We start from the raw sequence: 10,966 nt of genomic DNA, 5'->3' as shown, positions 1-10,966 counted from the left end.
GTGAAATTAGCTTTCTAATATCTTTTTCTTATTTGGCCAACGCCTACTTCACAGCTTCTTTCACTAGGAGTGCAAAATGAAGGAGGGAGCAACATGGCCTTGGAGGCATTTGATGAAGAAACTTGAGAGAAAGCTTCAGAACTGTGATTCTAGAGCTCTCTTAACATTTATCGATGATCGGAAGACTTATTCAAGATGATGGACACCCATGATGATGGTGTGCGCTCCGTTAATATGTCCCTTGGCTCTGTTCATAGCTCTTACCCGAATATGGTAAATTTGCAGGGCTTTCCTAGCCTTTGGGTTGTTTCTGAGGTTGCCATTATAGGCCAATCATCTGATTTTGGACTATAGATTGTTCTTCAGTGTTTAGGCCTTATATGGCTTTGTTTGCCGTGTGTGGCTTTTATCTACTTGCGGTTCTTCATGGACTTGAACATGTTCAGTGTTTAGGCCTTGCATGGCTTTGTTTGCTTTTTCTACTATTTCTTTCAAGTACTTGTACTATTTTATGGGAGTTAGTTTGCTAGCCTTTTCATAGCTTTCCCTTATTTTTCCTCGTACTTGTACTAAAATAGATAAGCAAACTCAACCATATATGGTATAAACCAAACAGTTCTAAAACAAGTTTATGAAAACTCTTGGGATTCATCCCTTACACAAGTCTTAATAATCCTCAAACTAAAACATGTAAATCCTAAGCAAGCAAAGCTTCAAGGTGCTTTTCAACCTACTTGTCATCTTGACAAGTGAGAATCGTACTCGATCATTTTACATGTAGTAAACCTTCAGGTTTTGTGCAAGCCAAGTTCTCGGGATTTCAAAACCATCCCTAGTCTCTAGCTTGTAGGTTCCTCTTCCCTGAACACTTTTGACCTCGTATGGCCCTTCCCAATTTGGGGTAAGCTTCCCTTTCTGCCCTATACCAGAAGCTTCCACCTTCCTTAAGACTAATTCACCTTGTTTGAAAAACCTTTCTTTAACCCTTAGGTTGTAGTAGAACGAAGCCTTTTTCTGATATTCCTCTATCTTCACATATGCCTCATCTCGCACTTCGTCAATTAGATCCAGGGATAACCTTTGCCCTTCCTCATTTTCCTCAGCATTGAAAGCTTGAATCCTGGGAGAGGAATGTGATATCTCCACGGGAACAACTGCTTCTGCCCCATATGCTAACATGAAGGGAGTTGCTCCAGTCGTGACTCTACAGGTAGTCCTATAGGCCCATAGTATTGGGAGTATCTCATCCACCCAATTATTCCTCGATTTTTTGATCCTCTTCTTTAGTCCATCCAGGATTATTCGATTCGCAACTTCTGCTTGTCCATTGGCTTGCGGGTGAGCCACAGAGGTGAACCGTAACTCAATTTCATTTTCTTCACAGTACTTCTTGAATTCCTTGTTGTTGAATTGTGTTCCATTGTCAGTGACTGGGATGCGGGGAATTCCATATCGGCACATGATATTTTCCCACAGGAATTGTGCAACTTGTTTAGTTGTGATTTTGTCCAAAGGCTTGGCTTCAATCCACTTAGTAAAATAATCAATGGCTACAATCAGGAACTTCCTTTGTGCTGTGGCCATGGGGAAAGGCCCCAGTATATCCATTTCCCACATAGCAAAGGGGATGGGCGAGTTGATGGAGGTCAGCATCTCGGGGGTTGTCTAACGACTGGTGCGTGCTTCTGACAGCGGTCACACTTTTTCACATATTCTTTGGCATCAGCCATCATTTCTGGCCAATAGAAGCCTAAACGGGTTATCTTATGAGCTAAGGCCCTGCCCCCAAGTGTTGCCCACATATGTCTTCATGTACTTCTTCAAGAGCCAAGCGTGCCTCATCAGGCCTGAGACACCTTAAGTAGGGAACCGTGAAAGATCTTTTATACAGAATTCCATCTATCAATGAGTATCTTAGTGCTCGAACAACCAATTTTCGTGGTTCAGTAGCATCGTTCGGCAACCAACCGGTTTGAATATGAGTATTAATGAGATCTATCCATGACGTCCCCAGACCTATAGGAGCTACAAGCTTAACATCAATGCTTCGTGTCTTCAGGACGCGGAAGTACACACTTCCTGAACTTTCCTCTATCTTAGATGAAGCAAACTTTGATAATGCATCTGCCTTAGCATTTTCCTCCCTTGGAATGTGCTCAACATGACATTCATCGAATTGGGTCATCACGGCTCTTACTAGGCGGACATACTTAGTCATCGTATCATCCCTTGCCTCAAACTCTCCCTTCACCTGGGATATGACCAGCTTCGAGTTTCCACGGACTTTTAAGTTCTTGACTCTAAGTGTCCCTGTTAAGCCAAGACCAGCTATCAGAGCTTCATATTCTGCCTCATTGTTTGTGGTTGGGAAGTCTAACTTCATGGCATACTCAATTAAGAACCCATCAGAGCTTTGTAAAACCAAACCTGCTCCACTTGAATTTGTTTTTGATGCTCCATAAAAATAGAGAACCCAATATTCTTTCTCCTTATCAACCTTTTCTTTGTCCTCCTTATCAACTCCCTTATCTTGAGGTATGGTATCTTCCTGCCCCCCGACTTCTTGGTTTGGTATGGTACATTCCACCACGTAGTCAGTCAATGCCTGGGCTTTTATCGCCATTCGAGGCTTATATTTGATGTCGAATTCTCCCAGCTCTATCACTAGCCTTAGGACTATGGATTATATTTCTCAAGGGTTGATTTGTTAGAACCTCAATTTGATGAGCCTGAAAGTAAGGACGTAGCTTTCTTGAAGCCATTACCAGAGCTAAAGCAAACTTCTCAATGGTTGAATAATTCAACTTATCTCCATGCAGAATTTTGCTGACATAGTATACGGGTTTGTGGATTTTCAATTCCTCCTTAACCAACACAGCACTTAAGGCGTTTTCTGAAACGGCCAAGTACAAGTATATAACCTCGTTTAAAACTAGTTTGGCCAAAAACAGGGCTTGAGCCATATATTTTTTCAATTCCTTAAATTCCTTCTGGTTTTCCTCACTCTATTGAAAATCTTTGACCTTCTTTAAGGACTTGAAGAACGACAAGCACTTGTCTCCTGACTTGAAGATGAATCGTCCCAGCGCAGCAACCCTTCCCGTGAGCTTCTGAACATCCTTGACAGTTTTTGGTGGTTCCATGTCCAGGATTGCCTTTATTTTATCAGGGTTGGCCTCGATCCCTCTCTTGAAGACCATCAATCCCAAAAAATTTCCAGATCCTACTCTGAAAGCACACTTTATAGGATTTAACATCATCTTGTGGTACCTCAGGACCTCAAAGGCTTCCCTCAAATGGGTTATATGATCAGTCTTTACTAAACTCTTGACTAACATGTCATCAACATAGACTTCCATAGTCTTGCCAATAAGATCCTTAAAAATTTTATTTACCAACCTTTGATAGGTGGCTCATACATTCTTAAGACCAAATGCCATAACAAGATAACAATAAACACCAAAGTCAGCCTTGTGCATCTTAATCTGATTGTATCCACTAAATCCATCATGAAGCTCAGCATTTCGTGCCCAGCAGTGGCGTCTATCAAAGTATCGATCCTTGGTAACGGGAAACATTCCTTAGGACATGCATCATTTAGATCAGTGAAGTCCACACACATCCTCCATTTTCCATTGGCCTTCTTCACCATTACAGGGTTTGCTAACCATTCTGGAAATTGAATCTCCTCAATGAAACCAGCCTCTAAGAGCTTCTTCACTTCCTGTTTTATAGCTTCTTGCCTTTTTAGAGCAAAGCTTCTTTTCTTTTATTTCACTGTCTTCCGATTTGGGTCCACATTCATCTTGTGAGTAATTAGTTTCAGGTCTATTCCTGGCATATCAGCTGCTGACCACGCGAATACGTCACTATTTTCTTGCAAAAATTTCACCAACTTCCCTCTAAGGGTCTCCTCGAGCGTTGCTCCAATAAAAGTCACCTTCTCAGGATCTTCGGGGGCTAAAGAAATTGAAACCAAGTCTTCTGCTGGCTTTCCTCTTTTCTTATCATTCTCTTGTATATCCAGATCTTCAATAGGAAGAACCTGCCCCCCAACTCCATCTGCCCTCAAAGAGGCCACATAAGAGCTTCTAGTCATTTTTTGGTCTCCTTTCTCTTCTCCGATCCCATCCCGGGTTGGAAACTTTATAAATGAATGGTAGGAAGAAGGGACTGCGTTGAAGGCGTGTATCCCTGTTCTTTCCATGATAGCGTTGTAAGTCGAACTAGCCTTCACCACCACGAAGTCCAACATCTGAGTTGCTTGCCTTGGTTCCCGTCCTATGGTTGTTGGCAACTTGATTATCCCCTCTACGGGGCACTCTACTCCCGCAAACTCATATATTGGCATGTTGGTTGGGGTTAATTGGAAGTCATTATATCCCATCCTCAAAAAGGTGTCATGGAGCAAGATATTCACTAAAGCACCATTATCCACAAGGACCCTTCTCACTGGGCTGTTCCCTATTATCGGGGTTATAACCAACGGGTCGTCATGGGGAAATTTCACACCCTTCAGATCAGAATCATCAAAAGACATTGTTACTCTTGTTTTGGCCCTCTTCGGGGCTTCCCCAACAATATGCATAACTTCTCTGGCATACGCTTTCCTGGAGTTCTTGGATAACCCAGCAGCAGTTGGTCCTCCAAAAATTGTGTTGATCATAGGCCCTCGGGGGCGCGGTCCTCTAAAGATTGTATTTATCACCGGTCCCCTAGGTTGGGGATTTTGCCCCTGATCTTCTTGATCTCTCCTTCGGTCATCAAAGTTTCTCCTCACATTGTTGCTTCTATCCCTCCTTCTCCAGTGTATTTGTTCAATCTTCCTTTTCGAATGGGGAACTCAATTTCATCTTTCAGTTGTCTACACTCATCGGTGTCATGACCAACATCTTTGTGAAATCTGCAATACTTGCTTTTATCTAGCTTTGCAGGATCAGCCTTCAAGGGCTTAGGCCAACGAATATCTCTATCTTTCTCGATTTCCATCAAGATCTGGCTTCTAGGAGCATTCAGCTTAGCGTATTCAGCGAACTTTTGCCCAGGTCCTCCCTTCTTGGGGGTTGAATCAGGATTTTGTTCAGTTCCAGGATACTTGTCCTTAGCGATATATTTCAGGTCAGTTTTTCGCTTCTTGCTTCCAGTGGGATCATTATTCACTATGGTCTTCCTCATGCTCTTGTCCACCTTTATGTACTTCCCTGCCCTATCGTGGAGCTGCAACATGCTTTCAGGGGGCGTTTGGTCAAGGACATCTTGAAAAACTCATCCCTAGTTCCTTGTTGCAGTGCTATCATTGCGACCTTGTCATCAAGGTCCGGGACTTTTAAAGCTTCCTTTGTGAAACGATTCAGGTAGTCTCTCAAGGATTCCTTTGCTCCCTGCACAATGCTCATGAGGGATGCTGAACTTTTCTCATGCACTCTCCCACTGATGAACTGTTTAATGAAAGCCTGACTTAATTCTCTGAATGACCCAATAGAGTTTGGGAGCAAACGATTATACCACCTTTGAGCCATACCCGATTGGGTTTGAGGAAAGGCCCGACACTTAATAGCATCATTCACGGGCTGCAACAGCAGTGCATTAGAGAATGTCCTAACATGATTAGCGGGATCTCCCGTGCCGTTATAAGCTTTTATAGTGGGCATCTTGAACTTCCTTGAGATATGGGCATTCATTATATCTTCAGTGAAGGGCGGAGTAGGATCATCAGGATCTCCAAGGAGAATAAGATTGCTTGGATCGGCCCTTGGGATAACAACCCTTCCCTGCACTGGACCATCCAGGTCTATGATATGAGGATGATTTCTCCCCGTAGTAGGTACTGGGGGTCTGGTGGTCTGGTGCGCCTCCAAGTCGCGCCTCAGCCTTTGAATCTCAGCCTCGTGAGCCCTGATCCTTTCCTGCACTTCTTGGGGATTCGTCCCTTGGGTGCTTTGAGGACGTTGGCTACCATCAGCCATCGGCTCTTTGCCAGCACGTCTCCTTCCTGGGGTTACTTCATCATCCAAAGATTCAGAGTCTCTCTCAGTGTAAGGACCAGAAAATTCTCGATCCTCAGGGATATGAGCCAAACCTCGTATTTATGGAGGCGATCACCCTCGTGCTTCACTCCGTCTAGCATGTCCACTTCCTCCAACCTCGGGGTAAAGGGGCATCCCATAAGGGGGTTAGTAGTAACAACAGTTGAATATTCGTACCCGATGGGTTGAGAATTCACAGGTGCATGTAGTTGTTGAACTTGAAGATTCGTACCTTGAGTAGCCGAGGGAATCGTCCCTTGTGGATGAGGTTCAGTTGCCCATATCTGGGCTTCTCCTTGCGTGGTTGCATAAGTTGAATGAGGAGGTACCTCCACAGTTGAAGAGATCACTTGGGTTGTCCCCGTTGGTGTTCCTCCTTCAAGGACTCTAACTGTTCTCCGTGTTTTCGCCATGGTTGTCGTTGTGCTTCCCACAGACGGCGCCAAATGTTATGAATTAAAAACTAGGGTATATGATTGTTGTATTTATTACTAAGGAACGTGAGCTTCGAGGCTCGATTTGACTGCTCTTGTGTTTCGTGACTCAATCTGCCTTAACAAGATGCCTACGTACCTTGCTGATTGCCAATGATCAAGTCAAAAAACATAGTTCTTGGTGATACTTGCCCTCGGGGCTATGGCGGCGAGGGCTCACCAAGGACGTAGTGACTTTCATGCCCTCCAAGGACTAAGTCTAAAACGTAGTTCTGATTGGTGGGGTGAGGCCCCTTATATAGATTTTGGGAGTCCTTGAATTGGACTTGGGTTATGAGACTTGGTGGGCAAGTCTCAGAATTAGAATGGACTTTGGAGTTCTAAGTGGTAGGAAACTGATTCTTTATCCTTTTAGGTCCCTTGGAGTCTAATCTACTAGGATTTATGTCCTTATTAGAACTCTTCTTAATAGCTGATTTTTCCCTTATTAATTAATTACGAAATTAATTAATAATCAGGGTCTTGGGCCTCTTCTAATGTGCTTAACTGTCAGCCCAATGTCAATACAATTAATGCGATATTAATTACGCAATCAGAGTTTATTTCATTCCCTATCACCAATTAAATAGAATTACAACAAATTTTATTACTTAACAACTAAGTCCCATAATGTCCATTTTTTATTTTTTATGTACATCTTGAATTAGATCATTAAGTCAACATCAACATCATGTACGCATACAAGTAAAAACATGTATAATATCTCCTCTGTCTCTAAAAACGTTTCATGTTTGTGTTGGACACGTTTGTTAATGCACATTTTTATTGTTACTATCTTTAATTTCGTATTAGAATTAAATATAAAAATTTCATTGTATTAAAGTACTCATAAATATGAATCCAACAAAATTACTCATGACTATATTTGATCTTATAAATTAGATATAAATTAGTTGGAAATCGTTTATCATGAACAATATAAAAAGTTAAAATAGGAACAATATTTTGGGAGGGAGGGAGTAAATGGAGAAGAGGTGTAATCTGGATTGAATCATGATTATGCTGCTAAATCTTCACATAATAACCTTTATTCAGTTTCAGAGTTTGAATTAGGGTGACAATTTTCACTTATTGTTAAAAAGTACAAACAGAAAAGTTGACAAGACTGTAAAGCAAAAGCTGCATAACTATTTATACCTGTAAAAAAATGCTGCGATTAATGAAAAAAAATGTTGAAACTCTGTTTCTATCTTTCTCAAATTCATACATGTATTTATTATTTTACACTCTCTTCGTCCTAAATTTTTTATTATTATTTCTTTAATTTTTGGGCGTCAATTGACAGAACCTTAAACACAAATTTAACATATACTAATACGATTAAGAATAATCATAAAAAATTATATTGTTAAAAAATATATTTAAAAACTTTAGAATATTTATTTTTTATTTTTAAAATAATAAAATGATTATTTAAAATTTGTAATCAAAATTCCTTAAATTTGAATATAAAAAATCAAATAAATCAATAATTATGGGACGGATAGAGAGCAGTGATGGGACACGCTAGCAAAATACCCTCTGTCTCAATCATTTCTTTACAATTTTCTTTTTGGATGTAACATCCAATTTTTTACATTTCAAAACTTATTAAAAATAGTCAATGAGTTCCACCATTTTCTTCCTTTTCATTCTTTTTCACACTAATTTTACTCCACTATTTCCCTTTTATATATTAAAAATCAATGAGTACCATCACTTTACCCACTTTTTTTTTCTCTTTTTTTTACTAATATATACATATTCTTTAATTTCCGTACCCTAACCAAAGGTAAAAAATTGGTTGGAAAGGAGGGAGTACCTATAAGTCTGAAATTAAGCTTGGGAAGTTGCCGTAACCGTAAGCCTCCATGGTAGAACCCTTTTACGACCTAAACTTTTGTCTTCACAAAGGAAGTTGAGTGGTATGTATACAAACTTCTGTGTATATACTTATAAGATAAGTCAACAATCAACCTTTTTTTATTCATAAACAAATGTGAACACTATGCCATAAACATAATCAATTTATAAGCATAATTTGAAAACATATACCGTAAATCAGTTTTATGCATTCAAAATTAGCATATTTTACAGACTATTTCGAATAGTATTTGTTTTGCCAAAAAATGTATGAATTATTTTAAATATTGACTTTTTAACGGTGTCCAAATATACAAAATAAACACACTCTTATGAATTGGATGCATTTTAATTAATATTCTAATTATAAATATTGATGAACTCCGATCACATCGTTTATATCAATATAAATTTAACAAACCGATCAAAATTGATATTTATCGCGCTGTTGAATAGATATAAAAAAGACCATTCAAATATTACTATAATTTTAAATTTGAACTCTCACTTAGTAGAAAAAGAATCGAAAAGATGCATCAATAATTTGGAAACTAGTGACACTTAAATATAAAAATCTTTTCATTTGGACCTTGCTTTATGGTAAATCAAATTAACAATACCTTAATCACGTTTACACTTGGAATCACAATTTTAGAAAATCTCCAATATTCTATACTACTCCTATGCTGCTAGTACCCATATTATCCTGTACCTAGTTAGTCCATTGTTACATATACATACATATATAGTGCATACATGTATCTATGGAATGCACATACATTTCTTCCGCGTACGATGCTTCCAATTCTTGACATGTCACCCTCTACCAATTTTTTACACTATTGATATAAGATGACCATGTCACTTTCTACATGTCCCCATCATCTCTTTACCGTTCTTTAATTTTATTAGTGTTTCTCTAAACTAATTTCATCCATTCTTTATTACTTGTAGGCTTTATTACTTGTAGGCTGTGTTTCTTCAACTGCCTCTCTTTACTCCCTCCAAACTTCTAATCCATCACATAACCCACAGACTCTGCAAATATTTGTGTATACAAGCATTATTTCTCTCTATATTTTTATTTGAAAAATATGCAAATGAAAAGTTCGAATCTTGATTCACCTACTGCTAGTCTCTCTTCAAGTGGTAGACATAATGGTGGGTTTGTAGCTTCGCCCGAATTTGAATTCTGGGTGACCCGAAATCCGGTTCCTCAACCCGATATTGTACCCGCTGATGAGTTGTTTGTTGATGGTGTTTTGCAGCCTCTTGACCTTTTAAAACCCGACCCGACAAAACCCAGTTCGGATATTGATGTTCAACCCGGTGTCGGACATGGGTTGTTAGAATCCGAACTGAAAACGGTCTCTAAACGGTGGAAAGACATTTTTAAAAAGTCCGGCGACCGGAAAATCAAGAACGAGGAGAAAGAGAAGAAGAGGGAGAAAAAGGGGAATGGAGCAAATGGGTTGTCTACGGCGGAGCTCAATATTAATATTTGGCCGTTTTCACGGAGCAGATCGGCCGGAACTGGCGGAAATCGGCCGGCGCCGGTTAGCCGGAAAATCAGCAGCGCGCCTTGTTCGAGATCAAATTCTGCCGGAGAGTCAAAGTCGAGGAAGTGGCCTAGTAGTCCTAGCCGTGGTGGAGTCCATCTTGGCCGTAATAGTCCTGTTTGGCAAGCCCGGCGAGTGTCCGGCGCCGGAGCTGGTCGTGGTGGGTCTGATGTTTTTTCACGAAATGGCGAAAAGGGTATTAGGAATGGCGAAAAGGGTGTTAAAAAAGATGTAAACACCACTCGCCGAAAAAAGTCAGTCGCCGGCGACATTGCCGGGGATGGTGGCGTGAAAGTCAAGGTGTTGAATGTTAATGTTCCCGCGTGTATTGGGTACAAGAGTCATTTGGGCTGTAGAAGTGATGAGATTGAGAGAAATGCGGTGGTGGGTGGTGGTTTTATTGCCGGAAGTAAGAGTAACTCCGCCGTTCACGGTGGCGGAAATATTACCGGTGATGGAGCACGTGGCAATAGTAATTTGTTTAATCTTCGAGGTTTGTTTACAAAAAAAGTGTATTAATTTAATGACCTTTTAAGCTCATGATTAGGAGAAAGTTAAAGTAGTTTAAGCGATGATCGATTTGTTCAAAAAAGATGTATTTGGTTATTATAATTCTGTTTTTCCAAGATCAGAATCATGTATCATCTTTAAATTTGTAATTATATAATGTTAATATTATTTTACGTACTCTTTGTTTCATGGTGTAACGTTGTAATCATGCATTTAAGCTGCATATTGCAAATAATAATCTGTTTTAAGTTTGTTTAAACGTTGTTAGATAAGTGACGTTTTCATGAGTATTCAAGTTTATTACTAGTATGTAGTAAAAGTTTCGTAAAAGGAGACATGGATGGATATTACAGAAAGAAGAAGGCACCATGTTTTTGCACTAGTAGGAGTTATCGGTTAGTAAAAGGCTGTTTCGTTGCCAGATATACTTTGGACCACCTTTCTATTATGAACTACAGTACATACCACAACCATCTTTTTCCAACTCTAGTTTTTATGCCTGCATTCAGGGCAATATTACGTACCGCATAAAAAT

General features: G+C 39.8%; 1 protein-coding gene across 1 annotated transcript; it reads left to right on the top strand.

Annotated features, from left to right (window-relative positions):
* The first annotated feature begins 9,285 nt into the window (after window positions 1-9,285).
* LOC141687060 (uncharacterized) lies at window positions 9,286-10,604 on the top strand. Its single transcript, XM_074492202.1, has one exon. It carries the CDS (start codon window positions 9,457-9,459, stop codon window positions 10,438-10,440), a length of 984 nt encoding a protein of 327 aa, XP_074348303.1. The 5' UTR covers window positions 9,286-9,456; the 3' UTR covers window positions 10,441-10,604.
* The last annotated feature ends 362 nt before the right edge of the window (window positions 10,605-10,966 follow it).

Source organism: Apium graveolens, chromosome 9 (assembly GCF_009905375.1).
Source record: "Apium graveolens cultivar Ventura chromosome 9, ASM990537v1, whole genome shotgun sequence".
Classification (NCBI taxonomy): domain Eukaryota; kingdom Viridiplantae; phylum Streptophyta; class Magnoliopsida; order Apiales; family Apiaceae; genus Apium; species Apium graveolens.
This window is presented reverse-complemented; position numbering and strand designations above follow the sequence as displayed.

Excerpts from the sequence above, each read along its gene's own strand:
- LOC141687060 (XM_074492202.1), top strand. The coding sequence starts at position 9,457 with ATGCAAATGAAAAGTTCGAATCTTGATTCACCTACTGCTAGTCTCTCT.